The 20,118-nt window shown below is 42.7% G+C and overlaps 3 protein-coding genes across 6 annotated transcripts; 2 read left to right on the top strand and 1 right to left on the bottom strand.

Moving 5' to 3' along the window:
• The first annotated feature begins 1,051 nt into the window (after positions 1-1,051).
• ap1m2 (adaptor related protein complex 1 subunit mu 2) lies at positions 1,052-7,128 on the top strand. Its single transcript, XM_010872781.4, has 12 exons — positions 1,052-1,226; positions 2,288-2,444; positions 2,617-2,684; positions 2,914-3,044; positions 3,484-3,631; positions 3,838-3,964; positions 4,054-4,196; positions 4,734-4,805; positions 4,896-5,054; positions 6,390-6,515; positions 6,816-6,891; positions 7,002-7,128. Exons 1-12 carry the CDS (start codon positions 1,185-1,187, stop codon positions 7,025-7,027), a joined length of 1,275 nt encoding a protein of 424 aa, XP_010871083.1. The 5' UTR covers positions 1,052-1,184; the 3' UTR covers positions 7,028-7,128.
• A 371-nt stretch (positions 7,129-7,499) lies between these two features.
• Positions 7,500-9,946, top strand: cdkn2d (cyclin-dependent kinase inhibitor 2D (p19, inhibits CDK4)). The gene is made up of 3 exons (XM_010872782.4): positions 7,500-7,841; positions 8,233-8,402; positions 8,838-9,946. Exons 2-3 carry the CDS (start codon positions 8,262-8,264, stop codon positions 9,225-9,227), a joined length of 531 nt encoding a protein of 176 aa, XP_010871084.1. The 5' UTR covers positions 7,500-7,841; positions 8,233-8,261; the 3' UTR covers positions 9,228-9,946.
• A 2,092-nt stretch (positions 9,947-12,038) lies between these two features.
• On the bottom strand, positions 12,039-19,615 carry si:zfos-323e3.4 (volume-regulated anion channel subunit LRRC8C). Of its 4 annotated transcripts, none has more exons than XM_010872786.4 (4): positions 19,388-19,615; positions 17,223-17,364; positions 16,580-16,713; positions 12,039-16,422 (listed from the first exon to the last, which is right to left on the bottom strand). In XM_010872786.4, exons 2-4 carry the CDS (start codon positions 17,361-17,363, stop codon positions 14,235-14,237), a joined length of 2,463 nt encoding a protein of 820 aa, XP_010871088.1. In that variant the 5' UTR covers position 17,364; positions 19,388-19,615; the 3' UTR covers positions 12,039-14,234. The 4 variants fall into 4 exon arrangements, with proteins under 4 accessions (XP_010871088.1, XP_010871087.1, XP_010871085.1 ...); XM_010872785.4 differs by having other exon boundaries at positions 19,370-19,615; XM_010872783.4 differs by lacking the exon at positions 19,388-19,615 and adding an exon at positions 18,630-19,347.
• Positions 19,616-20,118: the final 503 nt, after the last annotated feature.

Below are 20,118 nucleotides of genomic sequence, written 5' to 3' on the forward strand. Positions count from 1 at the left end.
ACGGGTTTGAAATTTAAAAAGGGTTCCAAATATATCCACAAGTGTATGTGCAACTGGACTGAACTCTGCTGGCAATACTCGGCCCTCATTTCAGGGTGGTTGCGGTTGGTGGGTGTCCCTTTGGTTGAGGCTTGGCAATGTGGGTGGATTGATTTCCTGCCTCCCCTGAATAGGGCCACAGTTTCACTGGACCCCCCTGTCTCAGCCCCAAGGTCTTACGCTGCTATATTATTGTGCTGGGGGAGTAGGGTCAGTTCTCCTTCTCATAAATCCTTGTAGATCTAAGGAATGCACTTTCTAAATGTTCCCTGTCTCCTGCCCTGATTAAACTTAGGAGGTCATGAGGTCTTGGCCCACACCTCCTGAGAACCAGGCTAGAAAGACTTGTTGCTGTCCCTGTAAAAGGTTTCACACGGCACAGCCAGAACAGGACTGGTCACCCCTCTGAGCATGGTTCCTCTCTAGGTTTCTTCCTAAATTTCTGGCCTTCTTAGGGAGTTTTTCCTAGCCACTGAAATACAACACTGTTGTTGTTTGCTCCATGGGGTTTCAGGCTGGGTGTTTTGTAAAAGCACTTTGTGACAACTACTGTAGTAAAAAGGGCTTTATAAATACATTTGATTGAATGATCGATATGCTACAAATTAATATAAAGTTTGAGTTAAAAAAAGTAATTTTTTTGTATTTCTAATGTATCCTAAAATGCATCCCAATAACATCGTTATTTTTTTCTTCCGGCAAAAGTGAAAGGATGAAAACAGGACATAATAATATTAAAAATACTAAATAATACATTAATCTGCTATTAGCTGGTCAGGCCTACAGCACAATACCACTTTCAGACTTTACGGTGTAGAATACATTAGGTTTTTAGAATCACCTCATTATGTCGTGACTATCTCGCCTTGTGTTCCGACATGCGTTTCTGGAACTACAACGCCATCTAGTGGAATACTTGAACAGTGCTTTCTGGTCTTCCGTACAGGTGAGTGCGACGCTGTAAATGTTTTACCTGGGTGCCTGTGACGTCAGATCTGATAGGTCCCTCGGTGAAAGTGAGCCGAGGAAGCCATGAGTGCGTTCATAAGTATTTAAATAGCTTTAATATTGAAAAGTGACGCTTAGAAGATAAACGTTTATTCAAACAAACTTAGTCGCGGAGTTATTAATTTGTTGCTGATACAATGTCTGTCTCCGCTGTCTTCGTACTGGACTTGAAAGGAAAGGTAAGATCAATGTCCTTATTGATGGTGGCGATTGATAAAGTTATAACACTGTCAAGTTTCGCTTGATTTGGCTATGTAACTCATTTGTTTGAGAGTATAATCGAGGTTTTAACGTTTGCCCCTGCCATAGGACAATAATAGATAACCACGTCGTTAAATATTAAGTAGCCTAGCCTGCGAAGGTTTCATTCAAGGTTTGAAAAGGGCACTTCCGGGATACAACTGAATGGAAACACGTGACATCGTTAGACCAGTTAAATTGCCATGAAAGATGTCTAAGTAACGTTACATATAGGCAATCCTGCAGTATTTTACGAAAGTGAAAGTGAATACATAAAGGCCAATCAAAGGTCGCCTTGCACCTGTCATGTGTACAATGGCGAAGAATAGTGCCAAGATTTACACATTAAACACATTGCTTGGGCACTACAGAAAAGAAACCATAATATTATCCAGAAACAGTTGGCTTACATGTTGTACACTTCATAAACTAACTACCCTACAAGGTCCAGAGCCTGCGGGTCTTCTCTTCTACCTGATCATGCATTGCACCCACCTGGTGTCCCAGGTCTAAATACTTCCCTTATTAGAGGGTCGCAATGAAAAGATTTAAATGGAGCCGTCTTCAAAGTCCAGATTTGAATATACCCCTGGCCTAGACTATAGAATGGAAACAATTAGACTGGCCACCTACCGGTCTGTGTTCCATGCAACACGTGGATGGAGAAGTCTAGCCAAGACTAAGTCGGCAGATCATTTGTCGAGGCCAGGTGTTGACAAGCCCTTGTGTGTTTCTATGCTCAGCATTATGCCGGACTCCACATTAACTGTGATGTAATGTTTGAGACGTCTTCACACATCCAAAAGGCTGCTGGCGGGAGGATCATCTGAAGTTCTAGTGTTTCCACTTCTGCTCTACATTGTCGGACCTCATCACCGCTCTTAACCTTTGGCTTCTATTTGGATCCTGAGCTTTCATCAGTCCTAAAGAAAATCCAGCCCTCCTAAGTACATGGCCCACAAACCTGGGGTGTTTTATTCTTGTTATTCTAATCCCCCAGGTGCTGATATGTCGGAATTACAAGGGCGACGTGGACATGGCTGAGATCGACCATTTCCTGCCTCTGCTCATGACAGAAGAGGAGGAGGGTGTCACCTGTCCAATCATGATGCACGGCAATGTTCACTTCCTGTGGATCAAGCACACCAATCTGTACCGTATCCTTGTAATGATATCAAGATGCTAGCGGGATGCATTTTCGCCAGGCATTTGTATGCAAAGAAAGCGGGGATAGACCTGGTTAAAGATCTGGTTAAAGAAAGTAGCCTGAGGGTGACATCAGAATGGGCATGTAAGTGTTCTGTTTGCCTTAACGTGGCCCTCTGTCAGTTGTGGCCACTACCAACAAGAACTCCAACGCCTCCCTGGTCTATGCCTTCCTGTATAAACTGGTTGAGGTGAGTCAGAGGGCCATGGCCCAGACCTGTCTGTGCTGTCTGGCGACTCCATTGCCTTCTTTCACAACACAAAATCTGTAGAGGTGCAGGAAATGCAGTTTGTTGTGGTTAATATTCTTTAAGAGGTGCAGGAACTCAAGCAGTTGCTCATCCAGTACAAGATGTGAGTACTCCGTTCATGAGTGCTCTGATTCTACTTAAGTTGAAACAATGGATGTTGCATTTTCAGGTGTTCACCGAGTATTTTACAGAGTTGGAGGAGGAGAGCATCCAGGATAACTTTGTAGTGGTCTATGAATTGTTGGATGAGCTGATGGACTTTGGCTTTCCTCAGACAACTGACAGCAAGATCCTACAGGAGTAAGTGAAAAACACACAAACCCACACACACATATTTGTTTTTCAGTCCTTGTCAGGATTCCTATTTTTGTCAACCTAACCCTTACCTCAATAAATTACCATTTATGCGTAAACCTAATTTAACCCTAATCGAAATAAGGTTTTCCCTTGTTGAGACTGCCTAAAAAGCATTGTAAGGACTTCAGGCACACACATAGAGAGAGAAAAAAAAGAAGCCCTTTTCTTCTTTGTCGATTTACAGTGTATACTCGCTCATGAAATATGAGATTGTCTTGTCTGGCTATTTTAGACTGAAGGAAGTAAGTCGCTTTGGATGTTTGTTAAATAACTGACTTAAAGGTCAAAGGTAAGCTGCATCTTTACCAGACAGACGGGCTCTTGACGTAAAAGCTGGGTCTTGTGGTTTTGGCAAACATCAGATGGATCTCCTCCACTCCAGGTACATCACACAGGAGGGTGCCAAGCTGGAGGTGGCTAAGACCAAGGTTCCCACCACTGTCACGAATGCTGTGTCCTGGAGGTCAGAGGGCATCAAGTACAAGAAGAATGAGGTGTTCATCGATGTCATAGAGTCCATAAACCTGCTGGTGAGCGGTATAGAGCGCTATATGAGCGTGTTCTGAAATAAACAGTTACAAATCAGGTGTTAAATGCATTTCATCATTGGTTTTACTAAAACAGTGTTACTCTAATTAATCATAACATTGTTTGCGAACGCTTCATTTAACCTGACTCTTTTGGAATGTTGCATCAAAGGTTCACCCAAGCTTGATCCCTCTGCATTGTGTGTCAGGTGAATGCCAACGGTAGCGTAATGAGCAGTGACATTGTGGGCACTGTCAAGCTGAAGACCATGCTGTCTGGCATGCCGGAGCTAAGACTGGGCCTCAACGACCGGGCGCTGTTCGCCCTCACCGGCCGTATGTAGCGCTCCGTACACACACAGACAATTATTCACCAGATAACTGTAGAAATGTACCTGTGTGTGTGTGTGTGTGTGTGTGTCCAGGGGACAAGGGCAAGACCGTATCGATGGAGGACGTGAAGTTTCATCAGTGTGTCCGTCTGTCCCGCTTCGAAAGTGACCGCACCATCTCCTTCATTCCCCCCGACGGGGAGTCTGAGCTCATGTCCTACCGTATTAACACTCACGTGAGTTACATATACAGCGTTGCTTGGAAACCAGGTGGTTTGATTCCTGATTGCTTTTTGGCCGATAGCAAGTGGTATATGTGATTATATACCAGAGGTACGACTTGGATTTACTTCACTTTTACTGCTCTAATTGCGTTGGAACCAGTTTAATAGGGCATATTGGGGGTTTGTGAGATGCTGTCAGAATACCATGGCTAAGCGCTTTGTCTTCCGCGATGCGTCGTGTCTAAGAACAGCTCTAAGCCGTGGTATATTGGCCATCGACCACATCTCGTTGTGCATTATTGCTTGAATATACAATGTTACATATACAGTGGATTGCGTAAGTATTAACCCCTAAAGAATTTTGTGCATTTCATAATGCAAAAATGTGTAACTGACATGAAAATAGTGGTGATTTTCTGTCATTAGTCTTTCTGCACAAAGTATTACATGTTGCTCATTATGGAAATTACTTGAAGGTGCACCTTTGTGTCCATATCAACAGATACTTTCCATGTAAGTGAAGAACTTACAAGATTCTGTCCCCCACAGGTGAAACCCCTCATATGGATTGAGTCTGTCATCGAGAAATTCTCTCACAGCAGGGTTGAGATCATGGTCAAGGTAATGTCGCAAAGGTGGTGAAGCGTTAGCTGATTTGGTGTCCAAATGAATTTGCCTGGTTTTCCACCATTGCCTTTTCTAATTCAACAGGCTAAGGGGCAGTTCAAAAAGCAGTCGGTTGCCAACAACGTTGAGGTGCGTGTACCGGTGCCCAGTGACGCCGACTCTCCCAAGTTTAAAACCAGCACAGGCCATGCTAAATATGTCCCAGAGAAGAATCTGGCTGTGTGGACCATCAAGTCCTTCCCGGTAAGGAATTCAGAAATTATTAGAAGTGATATGCTTTTTGTTCTTGGTGTTCCAGTGTTAAAGTGCAGACTGTCAGATTTGATTTAAAGGGTACATTTATCCATATTGGATGAACCGTTTAGAAATTACAATATGTTTTCTATGAGGACCACTCCTATACTTAGTACTCAACTCAATTAAGGCAGTTTTATAAGTAAACCCTTAGCTTCAATAGCTAGTGTTCCCCCCCTTTGGCTGAAATAATTTCCTGTAACCGTTTCTTGTAACTGTCTATCAGTGTCTTGCATCAACTGGGTGGAATTTTTGCCCACTCTTTACGCTTCAACAGTGTCATGTTTGAGAGCTTTCTTGCATGCATTGCACACTCCAAATCTCTGAACAGCATTTCAATAGAATTGAGATCTGGGGTTTGACTCAGACATTCTTCTTTTCGTACCATTCTTTTGCTGCTTTGCTTGTGTTTTTTGGATCGCTGTCCTGCTGCTAGGTCCATGTTTAGCGTCATCTTTTTGATGATTTCTCTGGTACAATATGGAATTCATGGTTGACGCAATGATGGAAAAGCAGCCCAAACCATAATGCCGCGATTTCCATGCATTATGGTATGAGGTTCTTCTGTTCAAAGGGCACCTGGCATTGTGGCCAAACAACTCCACCTTGGACTGATCTGTCCAGAGCACATTGTTCATTGTTTTGGTCTTCATATTGTTTTTTGTGAACAGAGGCTTAGTCTATCCTAACCTCCCATGTTGAGTCATGCATTTCAACATATATTATGCAAGTGAGGCTTGTAGATCCTTTGTTGTAACCCTGGTATTCTTGGAAATGTCTGTAATAATCTTTTGGTCAGGTCTTGGGCTGAATTTGGTGGGACGATCTGTCCTATGTAGATTCCGTTTGTAGATGATCTGTCAGAAAGTGAAATCATGTACTTTCAATTGATTTGTAGCCCCTCCCAGACTCATGGGCATCACTAGTCTTTCTTCTTTTGGCATGATGTTGGCATGATGTTTTACCATGCACCCATGTGTATGAAATTAACCTTCAATTTAATGTTAACATGTCCATTTTAACACAATAGTCATTTCCAACTACTTAGTACTTCCAAATTCAATTCGTGCTAGAATACAGAACCCGCCAGAAATGAACTGCCATGGTCCAAATGTCTTTGGAGATTAACATATATTTCGAGCACTAACTGAACTAGAATTTAAATAATTTCTAATACCATATGAGGTATTTTGTTCAACGGGAATAAGCTTTTTTCTGGCCAAGTCACATGCTTTAAAATACAACTTGGGCTCCTGTTGTCTTTCTTTCTCTGTCTACATCCAGGGTGGTAAGGAGTTTCTCATGCGGGCCAGCTTTGGACTCCCCAGTGTGGAAAACGATGAAATGGAGGGCAAGCCTCCCATCACTGTCAACTTTGAGATCCCATACTTCACTGTGTCAGGGATACAGGTGTGTGTGTGTATGCGTGTGCGAATAAGTGTGGTTAGGGATGGGTCAAGTTTAGGGTGTTTTAGGTATAGGGATAATACTGGATTTTCTGCGTCATCGCACGGATAGAAAAATAAACGTGTGCGCACTGCGTGTCTTTGGAAACAAGTTCATGCAGAAGTAAATAGTGATTTATTTAGCCTAAACCATTATAGCATAGAACTGCCTTAATAGGCTAAACAAATTAAAGTGGGCACTGTATCAGGTTTCACAGACCTTTCTCTCCTCATTCACTCTCTCTTTTGGTCTGTCTGTTTTAAGGTGCGATACATGAAGATCATTGAGAAGAGTGGTTACCAGGCCCTGCCCTGGGTTCGATACATCACACAAAGTGGAGGTAGGACTGTAATACTCTTAAGATGTAGCTTAGCTAATGTTAAAGAAAACTTGAATTAGTCTACAGAGAAAATCCAGAAAAACAATAATAATCTCTTTTCTTTTATTTAGATTACCAACTACGGAGTAACTTCTAAACCAGTCCAAACATCGTAGCAAAACGATCAATTTCATTTCAACCCTCCCAAGAAAGGAACATTTATTTTCTCTCTGTTTTATGTTACTGTATAAGATTGGGTTTATGTTTTGTACTTATGAATGTAATTTCAGTTTTAAGGTGTAATATTAAAGGTGTTACTTAATGTATGCCTTATTTAGAAATTAAGATAATTAAATTATGGTCTTTACAGAAATGTGTGTTTTACTTGTACACATTTTATGGAATAAAACAATCTAAGAATTGGTAGTTTCATATCACTCAGAATAGGAGTCTAGCTATTTTAGCTAGATAGTATTTCAATTACACAACTAGGCTATCAAACATGTTCACAAATATTGGCGCCTTTTATTGTCACAACTGACTATCGGAGCTATTTGTGAATGATTTCTTTAATAACCCGCCTTTTTTCTATCTGATTTTGAAGATTTACTATCAAAAGTTCAGAAATATGAATGAATGTTCTTTAAAGGCATCAACGTCCATAAATTTGCCGCTTTCTACGTTCTGTCATCTTATTGGTTGACTTTAATGTTACCACAGGGATACTGTAGCAACCATGTTGTTACTCCACCCATTCACTCTTCGATGCATTCTGATTGGTTCTCTTCAATGTTTGTAAATGTTGATTAGTAGTACTACTGTAGTTGTAGAGTAATTCTCAGCGCGCAAATTAAAGGTCCTGCCGCCTTCAAAGTTATTAAACATTTACCTGTTGTGATTTATTTGAAAATTTGCTGGTGTTATTCGAAAAGGGAGCCAGTAACGGTCGGGATCTTTTTAAAACGGACAAGGTAACTATCCAACGCTTTCGTTTCGATGTGAATTTCAATTCCCCATTTTTTTTTTTTTACTGTGCAGTGTCAGCTAGCTAATGTTAGCTCACTAGCATGATTAGCCGGTTAGCTAAAGGGCTCCTGCAGTTGTGAGTTAACGTGTAAATAGAATTCTAAAAAGCTATTATATTGCTAATATTTTGTTCGCCCTATACAGTAATGTATATGTTATTCACTCACCACAACTTGGTAACATTTGCCATTTGTAGATAAACGATAGCTAACGTTATCTGGCTAACCAAATAGTTAGCTAACAGCAAGCTACGGCTACGTCGTCAGTCGTTGAGGAAGACGAACTGGCAGGTTAGATCGAATAGCCATTCATCAATTTTAATTTCTCTTGATTTAGGGAGCAATCGTCGCAGAAACACATTAACAATGGTTCTGAGTCAGAGTGATGCGGGCAAGAGCCTGACTACTGCCGCAGCCAAGGGGAATACGGACGAGGTCCGGAAGATACTGGAGGAATGTAGAGTCCCCGCTGACACTGTCAATGAATTTGGCAAGACCGCATTACAGGTAATGTTAACTATCTGTCCCAATAATACTATCTTTCGTTGTCTCCTAGCCAGGAATATTTCAACTCAAACAGTGCTGGCTGTAATGTAGCTAGCTGCTGTCTGTGTGTTGTTGGTGGAAGGACAGAAATTACAACATTTATTACAGATTTTCACCCTGAATAATTAGTTGGTTCAGAATTCTTTGAGTCATTAAATTCCGTGTTGCCACGTTTGTTTTGCAAATTAACATAAGTCAATAATAATAATAATAATAATGAATTGCTCTGGATATAAGTACAACCATTCTTTCAAATCAAATGTACCCATAATGTACCGTTTTTGCCGGTCTACTCAAATGTCTTTTACATTTTACTGTCTCTCACTGTGACTAATGCTTTTTGAGAAACACACAGATATTCGATAGCATTACGTCTACGTCTTCTGTTCTACCTAGGTGATGATGATGGGCAACTCTAATGTAGCCTGTCTGCTGTTGGAGCACGGCGCCAACCCAAACATCACAGACAAACGAGGAATCTCACCGGCGCACGACGCAGCACACACCGGCTTCCTGGACACACTCCAGGTCCTGGTGGAGTTCGGCGCATCGGTCAACACAGCCGACCACAGCGGCTCTCTCCCCATCCACGTCGCTGTCCGAGAGGGCTACCGGGACATCGTGGAGTTTCTTGCGCCCCGGTCCAACCTGAAACACCCCAACGCCAGCGGAGAGACGCCGGTGGACCTCGCCCGGGCGTCGGCGTCATGTACGCCAGAGGTGGTGGAGCTTCTAGAGAGACAGCTAGAGTCTCAAGTGTTCTCTCAGTCCCCATCCCTGATCTAGAAACAGCTCTAGTAGTAGCATGGACCCTCCCTTCCTGCCTACCCAGCTTCCCCTCTCAACTTTAGGGGCTGGCCGATTCCCCTTCTAACTCTACACCCATCTACACTCTCCTGTTAAAACATTGTGACTTGAATTCATTGACGTAAAGTTTACTTGATACAAGATCATTTATAGTAACCGGCTGAGGTTGCTTTGTGTTTGTCTGTTGTGGCGGCGCTTGTAGAATCAGTATTGGTGAACATTTCAGTAGGACGCCTCTTATTTTGCACAGAGCAAAAGCACCTTTTTGATGGTAGATCCATAATTTGACCTCTCCCCCCCCCCCCCCCCACTTTTGATTGGGGGAGTGCACACTTGTACAAAGCTTTATTACTCTGTTTGTGTGATAATTTACTGCCTCATTGTCAAGGGAATTGTACTGTTGATCTTTCAGATTTTTTAAATGTTGGTGTTTTGACTTGATATGGTGAGTGCCATGATGACTGCATCGCTTAGTGGTTGTGTTGGTCTTTTGAAAATGTCTTATTAGGCATATTTAGATTTCTTTTATTTTACATCTATTATTTATTTATTGAAATATACCTATTAACTTTTGTAAATAGCGACATTTGTTTTGGATTGTTTTTTTGAGATGTTATTTATATACAAATACTATTGAAAACAAAAGAAATTATTCACTCCTTAGAAGATGAAAGCACAAAATAAAGTGTTTAACTTTACTCATTTCTGATTTGTTTTTTTCTGTTAAACTCAGAGGAAAGGATGTTATCACTGTAATGAGATTTCATTCAAGTTCTGTCTAATTCAGTTTGTTTTCCAATTCAAAATCTTAAAAAGACTGTTTTGAGATACTTTCAGGTCTTTTCACTGCCATTCTCTGTTTGACCACTGGAGGTCAATAGCCAACCAGACGTTAGCACTTAGTCAGGTACAGGTGTCCTCAAAACAGAACTAATGCTGCCTTCATTACCAACTGGAAGATGGTAAATGCCAAGTTTTAAAACTTTAAATACCGTCCGATAGATTCATGCTTTGAACTTGTTCTGAAAACACTGATTGGGGAGTAACTGTCAGCAAATATAAGGGGCAACTCTGTACATTCATAGACATTTTATAAACCCATTTTTTACATTTTGCCACAGCTCCATGAGGCCTCTTCACAAAACGTTCTTATCTCAGGGCAAAGGCGCAGTATTCTGAATGTGGGTATAGAAACCTTAGCTTTTGGACACAGAGCCTGAGATAACGTGTACTGGACTCAGGACAGCCCAAGGTGAGTCAACAAGGACAATTGAGGACTCCACTATGTAATGTACTGCACAGGGAGAACACAGTTAAGGTCCACTGCTACGATATTCTGGACACACACACAGGTCTCAATGAAGGCCCTGTTTCATTCAGAGTGGTCCAGGTTTAGAAGGAAAGAAACAATGGTTTTTTTGTTTGACCAATGTGCCATGGGTCAAATTTCCACAGTGAATCAAAACTTCTACCCCGTGATCTACTTCGGCTGCTCAATATTTATCTCAATAAGGAAAGCCACCTGTCCTATAGGCGGGGTACAAACAGAGACCTGTAGCTCTCGCCCCTCAGGAAAGAAATGTAGACGTTGAACTGTTGTAAAACACCCTGAGCAAATACAGTTGATGTCCTCAATACATAAAGATAAGATTGAGGCAAAACAATAACAAAAAAATAGTGTATGCACACAGACAAACACTCTTTGAATCCTGACTTTGGTCAGTCTTCTCAAACTTTCAAATTGACCTGAGAGTTGGATACAGTAATAATAACTGGATGGGGTTAGAACGAGGGGTTAAGGTGGTCTGTGCCTTATGGGTAACTGCCTAGAGCCTGTCCCTCCTGAGGTAGAGTGTAACATGGAAACATGACGACAGAAATGTGTCATGTTAACAATATTCCAACTATTTAATTTCTGCTGTGACGGTACAAAATGTATTTTAGGCATGCATGACGAGATAACACAGTGAATCATTAGGAGCTGATCCCATTTTTTAGGAAACATAGAAGCAGTTTTTGTCTCTGGAGCCAGACTTGTTACTACCAATTTGCCAACACAATGTTATTGTCATACTAAAGACCATAGGGTTTGATAATACAGCCTGAACAGATTGGGAACCAGGCTATTCCAGATATACAGCCAGCTGAATAACTTTTGGCAAGCTTTGAATCAAACGTAAATCACATTACCGGGAGGTGCCAAGAGGAGGTACCTTTACCAAGAGGAGGTGAGATCAAATGTAGCTGGAACTACCTAGTTCTGTTGGAACACATGCGTAACGTGACACTCGTTTGGAGACGTGGACTCCACTGGTTATGCAGCACAGTCATCAATCATCCGGGAACAATGCCTGGCCTCTCCTGGGTGTATTATAGTCATTTGATAGAGTTACCACTGTGGCAAGAGCTCAACCCTGCCTATTAGAAAGCAAGGGCCAAGTAATTGTGTGTATTTTAACAGTTGTCTTGCAGACCTCGACGGGGGTCCGGTCAGAGGTCCGAGGCTTCTCGGAGGCTTGGCCTCAGGGGTTGTAAATGATCCGAACTGAATAATCCGGGAACGTATTTTCTAAACTAGAGGTACATCTTTAACTGACAGTACTGCCTGAAAGGGAAAAGAGAAGAAACGATAGTGAGAGCAGAATGCTGAGCATGTCCTGGGCATACCCGAGACACAATGGTGTGACAGACCTTGCCGTCTGCACACCTTCGGAAATTTCCACTGGGTGCCCCCCGCCCCCACACCACCTTCCCTCCCCACCCGTCTACTCCCCTATTTTGGCAGTCACAGGGAAAGGGAGAGAGGGCACAAGGGCACCAGCCTCATCTGTGAGGAGTGTGTGAGGAGCGTGTGAGGCGGAGTGTGTGTGGCGACGAGTGTGTGTGTGTGACGAGTGTGTGAGGAGGAGTGCGTGAGGACAGGCCTGTGTGTGTGTGTGTACTACCCAGGCTTGGTTAATATGATCTTTAATTATGTATACAGAAGTCCAGACTGCACTAAGCCGGAGTGGGTACAGGCCACAATATGGATGACAGGACTAGGAGACACAAACACACACCGACAGCAGCAGAGCTCTGGTGTAAGTGTAGGGGTGCGTGTCTCCAGTAAATTCGCATCTGTAAACAATAAGGTCAATGACCTCACGCAAAAGCAGACTGTAGTCTTCGCCGTGTTTGTAAGCACCTCGCCTTACAAAAGCGGACTGTACTTTCGTCACATTCATCATTAGCACTGGTTTCGTGGATTAAATGACTGTGCTGCCGTGGCGCTAAAAACAAGGTTGATGACAACAAAGAATAAAAACGCCTGGCATGGGTGTGTCTATGTAGTGCAAGGATGCAAAGGAATTGCGTCCTGACACGAGTTTCATCATATTGACTTAACATATCGTACTATGTTGCAAAGCAACATGTTTAGCTTTGTATTACACTATCAGAAGTAGTATTACTTGATGGGTAGCTGACTTGGACTCCATCTAGTTTCGACTGCTGAATAGAAACACAAAGACCAGCATTCATTCAAAGGGTTGCTAAGTTAATTAATTAAATAAAAGGTCTCTAGGTCACACTAGGTCAACATTTTCATTACATTTCCATGACAGGGAGAGAGAGAGCGCTCTGTGATGACAAAAACCAGTTGAACTGGATACAGCGTTTGCCCATTCTTGTTCACAGGACCACCTGGCTGGATGGAACTGGAGTTCTCTATCGATCTTAGAAGTATGATTTCTCTACTGCATAAAATCGATAGCTGGAGACACCATCTTCTGAGGTAGCGAGCTTGCCATTCCCGGCGGAACTCCCCTGAGTTTTAACAAGTGTGAAGACAATTCTGTCATAACTGTATCAAGTTTCTGTGCAGTGCTCAAGCATAGTGCTTGATTTTCCCACGACTGAAGGTCACAATCCTGCGTGGTATGTCTCGAAACACACCGGCATAAATTCAAATGCTCTGTAAATGGTTAGGCAAAGTCTACGTAGAGAAGTCTATGTAGCGTTTTATTCTCTCTCGTAAGGTTAACCATCCCTTGACATAGAAAAAATGCAAATGTTTACAACAAAGGAACCAACCGCATTTATTACTGTGGGGCTATCCTAAAAAGACAACTTTGTACTATGATTCTAATAAGCAAGGATTTCACTTACCATATAGTAATAGAAAATAGTGACATTCACTTGGAGTGAACGGTAAAGCAGTGAGGTTGCAGCTTTAAAACGGACACGTGTGGTTTTCTTCAGAGTTTCTTGAAACAGACTCCAACAGCCCTGAAACCCTCTTTTCTTTCTAGTGTGTCTAACAAGAACAGTATCAAACTTACTTTGCTAGTTCTGCAAACCTCACATTCCGTGAGGCAGCATTCATTAGAAACTATGTTCAACCCCCAGGCAAGACATTTGGTTTGAAAAAGGTATGGATTAACATATGACGGAAATACATGCAGACGTTTCAGAAAGTAGTCGGTTCTGTTATACAGAACACAATTTATAATCAAATATATGTTTATAGAACTTAATTGTAGTCCAATTGTGACAAATTCAATTGACTGGATATGACTTAGAAGGGCACACACCTGTCTATAAAAATTTCCTAAATTTCACAGTGCTGCTATGAGCAAAAACCAAGCCAATTTTATATTTAAAAATATTTTGAAAAGTTAAGACAATAAGTAAATGTGATTTGACCAAAATACATGTACATTGCAGTTGATAATGATTGTATTGATTAGTGAATTTTAGGGAAAAATACTACGCCATGTACATAGTTCCTTCGTAGCTTGAAGACTTGTTATACTTTCTTAATTTGGACCCAACCAGTGGACTGATCAATTTCCAGTGGCCCGATCAATTTCCAGTGGCCCGATCAATTTCCAGTGGCCCGATCAATTTCCAGTGGCCCGATCAATTTCCAGTGGCCCGATCAATTTCCACAGGGCTGACAGGTCTGTCCAATTTAGTGTCACTAAACCTCCTGTCGCTCAGCTGTCATCAGTGCACTGTGTCTTTCATCCTACTCTGTACATCTGACGGTAGTAGATCCAGCAGACTGTCCTCTACGACCAAACCACTGGTCTTCAACAAGGGACAGTCCCCAATCTCTGGGGGAAGAGACTCTAACCGGTTCCCCTTAAGCTCCAGGCGCACTAGCTGGGCCAAGTTACCCACCTTGGGGCTAAGCGAGAGCAGGCAGTTGTTGCCCAGCGCCAGAGTCTTAAGTCTCTTGCAGGAGAACAGCTCCTCTGGCAGCTGTTCGAGACAGTTAAATGCTGCAGAGAAGAACTGTAGACTCTGGAGGATCCCCACTTCCGAGGGCAACGACGCAAGCTGGTTGTGGGACAAGTCCAGGTGACGAAGCTTGGTACAGTAGAAGAGGCGTGATGGAAGTTTCCATAGCTTGTTCCAGCTGATGTCCAGCGTTTCCAAGGACTTGAGCTTGGAGATGTGCTCCGGGATGTAGCTAATGCTATTGTGCCACAGACGAAGGATCACCAGGCGCCGGCAGTGCTGCAGACTCAAGATCTCTTCCACGGTCGTCAGCTTGTTTTCTCTCAGGTCCAGCTCCTGCAGGCCGGACAGGCTGAAGACAGCACTGGGGATTCTCTCCAGCTGGCACCCAGTCAGCTCCAAAGAAGCCAGGTTGGATAGTTTCTTCAGGACGCTGAAGGCTTGGAGTTTGAGACCCTCGTTGTAGATGCAGAGGCGCTGAAGGTGGACCGCCACATCGCCAACACTTGGCGGGATCTTGGTTAGACGGCTGCGAAGGGTGAGGACTCGTAGCTCCTTCAGCTCACGCAGGGAGTCTAAGGTGGCACTGCGGGAGAGTTCTTGAGCCAACGGGCCACTCAGGTGGAGCTCCTCGAGATTCTGCAGAGTGTACATCCACATAGGCACCTGTTCAAGGCCCTGAAAAGCAAGCCTGAGCACCTTGAGCTTCTCTCTAAAGTGGGACAGAGCGGCGAGCTGAAGCTTGGCGGGACAGTGGATGAGGGACAGCTCTTGGAGAGAAGCTAGCTGTACCACACTGGAGGAAATGGTCACATTGGTCAGAAGCTCCAGTTTCAAAGACTCTACTTCTGGGATTTCAAAGACTGTGTCTGGGAGACCAGGAAGCATGAAGAGATGAAGTTCTTGGCGGTTGTCAGCATTCCTGGTGAGTTTGGATCTAAGTTTCTTGGCGGTCCATTCGTGGTTAAGGTTGACTTGTTTGAGACAACTCTCACTGACTTCAGACAGAAAGACGGCAAAGCGTTTGGAATAGAGAGCGTCGTACTGGTTACTGAGGTGCAGGAGAAATGCAAAATCATTCTTGACATCTGGGATGTCATTTATGCCTGTCTCCAGGCGCACATGCTCAAAAGAGTACTCCTTTAGGGGCCGGTGGAAGAGCCAGTAGAGAGTGTAGATGCACAGGAGCCCATAGACTCCGACAAAGCAAATGTAACAGTAGCACAGTTTGGAAAAGAGGTGGGCTTTGTTGTGGTTACAGCAGTAGATGTCAAAGCCTGTGAGCTCCGGAGGAACAAAGCAACGAACCACAATCTCAATGTTGGGCACCAACGCAACACTGTAGCAGGTGATGAGGACAAACTGGAAGACCTTGAGGGAGGTCTGGAGAACATACATCAGGTAGAGAAGATCGGACTCCTCTACGTGTGTTCGGAACTTTTTCACCTTCTCAAATAGTGCTTTAGCCTGCTCTCCTTCTTTCTTGTCCAGGAGTGAGGCTGCTGGTTGCGGTTCCAGGTTCTTCTTGTCTGGATTTGACTTGACGGACGACTGCCGGAGAAGTCCCACAGTCTCCTCCTCTACTCCAGGTCCGCCTTCTGGCGAGGTAGCGAATGCTGATGCCGTTGACTTTGACATGGTTGTCTTCCTCCATATCACCATCTTTTCCTCGCCGCGCTCCTCCGACACCTCACTGAGTGCCCGAGTGGTCCAGGGCGAGTCAAAACACTTCCCCAGGATGCTGACGAAGAGTTCAATTTTCGACGACGTCCCGGGGAACTTGAACCAGAAGCTGCTGGCCACCATGAAGACAACGGTGTGGATTACGACCAGGTAGGGGAAATATTTGCCATACCAGTGCACCGCCCGCTCGTAACAGTAGTGGTTGACAAATATGTACTGGTGGATATCGAGGTCGTTTTTACGTCCGAACACCTCCTGGATGATAGGGCTGTGGGAGAAGAGGCAGAAGATTACTGTATTGTTAAGGGACGCAAACGTTTAGATTTTGTTTTACTCTGTTCGGACCCCGACTTTCCCATTAGGAGCTAGGATTTCAAACGGAAACTCTCTGGCTTGCCTTCCTAACATGACTCTAGACTACCTACCTGATGGGCTTGACGAAGGTATGGTGCTCCCAAGTCTCATTCTCCCTGTGGCTGCGAATGTGGCTGCAGTCAATGGCCTCTGGGGTGGGGCTGGAGAAATGACTGGGAAGGCATGATATCTTCTCCTGGGTAAGCTATGATTGATTGAGATACAGAGAAAAAAAGTTAGGAGAAAATCAGTGTAAGTACTATTTGGAAGATTGTCAATGGTATAACATGCAGAGTAGTCTATATTAATTTAACAAAATAACATGGGGATTTGATTTTGTGTGGGATCTATTCACCCCAGGTGTAATATAATCTGATGATCAGGATTGTTTGGTAAAATGAAACATTAGCCTGGTACAGTAACTGGGTCAGGACAATGAAAGCTTACAGTGTTTCTATTTTCCCAAAGCTAGAGGTCACCCTTACTGATAAGAATGCTTTGCAATGTTACGGGAGTGTAGTCAAACACATTCATTAAAGTTAAGCTGTCTTTATTATCCAGGGACAAAAACTCAGACGTGATAGTATTTTTTCTTTTTACGTTTAAATGGTCCTCATGCTTCACTCAAAGTTCATACTGGTATAATTACTAATTGTCATAAGTTAGGAATTATAAACATTAATTGGGGCTTGATTTTAATTAGTTTATTCTTACTTGTAGCGTGCACCCAAACACACCAATCATGAGCATGGCCACACAGAGGTATTCTGAGAACACATCCCACCATGGCTTTAGAACACGGAACTCAGGGTGCTGTCCCGAGGCAAAGTTCCGGAACTCAGTCACAGGGATCATCCTAAGGATGAGGATGAGGCAGGAAGTTACCAGTTCAGGATTAGTGTTTTAACAACCATAAAGTATTGCTTTAATTGCAGTAATTATTACAAATGGTTATATTGAGCTTCATATTAGACAACTCATCTGACACAAAGACTGTTCTTTAGGCAACATGTTTTTCTACTCAGTAATAGTATATAATTTAGGGATAGATGGGGCTTAGATTTCAAAATTGGTTGGGGAGGGAATTGACAAGGTTTCTTCTACATCATCTATTCACCTAGCCTGGGAAAGGTAACGAAGCTATAGCATGTACTGTAGTCCAGTTACGATAGTCAAGTTGCTAATCAAGTTTGCCAACAATGGTTGGACACCAATGAGCAGGCTCACTGTTTTAAGGAAACCATAGATGAATAATGATTTACTGTTCACTTCTGATTCACCATTTTAACCTACAGTATATTAAGAGTAGCAGAACCTTACTTAAAAATGGCGTGATTTTCACAAGCTCTCTTTTTTTTTTTACAAAAACAATACACAAAGCAAGTAACTTCTTACTACGTCAACGTCTAAATAACAGTGAATTTTGAGACGATTACAAAAGCTTGTTCATAAATTGTACCAGACAATTAATATAAAACACACAGCAACCTACGTGAACCAACTGATACTACAGTTTTGGTAAGGCCACTTTGCCAGGTTACTAGCATACCTTGCAAGATGAAAGGAACACCTGTCAGTGTTTGACTCGTAGTTAGTTTACAGGCAAGGGCGATACTGATTATTTCGGGTAGGTCCATAAAGAATCTCTGCGATAGGCTCCTTTAGAGATTACGCTACAAATGATACACTACATGAACTAAAACAGTATTAAGTACGAGTTACCGGTACTCAAATCCAGTGAGCTCCTCCCCAAACTCAAGTCCAAGTGTATTAATCTCATAGGGTAGGCTACTGTACAAAAAGTAAAAAATTCTTACTCCATCAACAGTGCATTTAGAATACAAATATAATACATCGTTAAAATCGAAATTAACTATATTATAACCCCAATTTAACTGATAAGTAGTACAAGTAAGCCACAGTACAATTGTGGTAAACCAATACCTGCCAGTCAGGCAATCACTATCAGACAAAAATAGAAGTAAATTATTACTAGTAGTCTACATCGGTGTTCACAACGCGGAGTAATCGCTTTCCGAAAAATGGATGTTTATAAATAGAATTTCTAGACAAGAAAAAACAACAACAACTTTTCAACAGATTTCACAACCGGACACTTACCTGGACGGGTGAAAGAAGGACAGGTAGGAGTCCCGAAGGTTTACTGAAAAAACAAGTATCACGTGCGTCGCCGACCCCTATTCGTCGCCTGGCAAGTTGAGGCTATTGGGGGGAAATCTGGTTTTTCGACTTTTAGTCATTTGCATAAGCCAAAATCACGAAGCCTGCTTTATGCCGATTTTGAAAGATTTGTTTCTTTAAAGATTTTAGAGTTTCGTGTAAATAGCCTCGATTGACAAATTCCATAGCCTACAGGTATGCCATTAAAACCCTCTGACTCCGAAAAAAACGACGCTTCAGCACCCCAGCTTTCTTCAAATGGCCCATGCCGCCCGTTTTCTCAGCACGTAAAAAAAAACAAGCCATTACAATGTTGATTTATTAGCCACGTGTGTCATGAATTAGCCTAACTAGCTATTAAATACGTCTTTCACCTTGACAGTTATCTAGAGAGATAAGTGAATCATCATTACCGCATAAGCTGTGTAAAGGAATGTGGATTAAATCCATAGTATGATGTTAGAGCGTGATTAAGATGTAAAGGCACGTTTTCTAGCAAAGAGATCTGTTTTCACAGTAAACGTGGATTTGGAATTTACCTTTAAAGTTGGATCACGCAATCTCTTAAGTTTCAGCAATGGTTTAATAGGTCACAATATTCAAAAATGGGTCGATTTTTGGAAGAATAGTCGGAACGGAACACAATTTTAGGCTGCTAATGATTACAAAATGTAGCTTACACTGCACATTTTGCACACCTGGATTTGGGCCGTTTCTTCAATTTCTTGTAGATCTTCAAGGACCACTCTATTTTACTCCATTCATCCTTCCCTCAATCTTGACCATTCTCTTCTGCTGAAAAGCATCCAAATAGCGTGATGTTTCACCACAGGGATGGTATTTACCAGGCGATGAGCAGTACGTTGTTTTAACCATATATGGCGCTTGCCATTCAGGCCTAATCATTTGATTTTGGTCTCATCAGATCACAATCTCATGCAAGCCTTCATGCTTTCAGAGTCCTTCAGGCAGCAAGTCATATGCATTTTACACAGGGTTGGCTTCAATCTAGCCTCTCTACTGTAAAAGGCCTGATTGATGGAGTGTTGCAGAGACGGTTGTCCTTCTGGCAGGTTCTCCTATCCCCGCAGAGAAACTCTGTTATACCCCTTTTCAGAAATACAGTATGAACTATGGTATGAAGCCCTGGAAGAGCTCCAGATACATGGTTTATGAAACCATCAAATTGCATTAATAATAGCAATAAGGCATGTCATGGGATTGTGGTATATTGCCAATATAACACAGCTGAGTGATCCAGGGTCTCAGAATAGCTCTTAGCCATGGTATGTTGGCGATATACCACAGCCACTCATACCATATTGAATGAATCTATTAAGGTCCCAAAAGCAAAAAAATGCATAAGTCAGATTAGGCCTACAGGCCACCCATTGGCAACACCTGCCCTGGACTATCTGTGACCATTGCC

This window comes from Esox lucius, chromosome 9, assembly GCF_011004845.1.
Source record: "Esox lucius isolate fEsoLuc1 chromosome 9, fEsoLuc1.pri, whole genome shotgun sequence".
Lineage (NCBI taxonomy): Eukaryota > Metazoa > Chordata > Actinopteri > Esociformes > Esocidae > Esox > Esox lucius.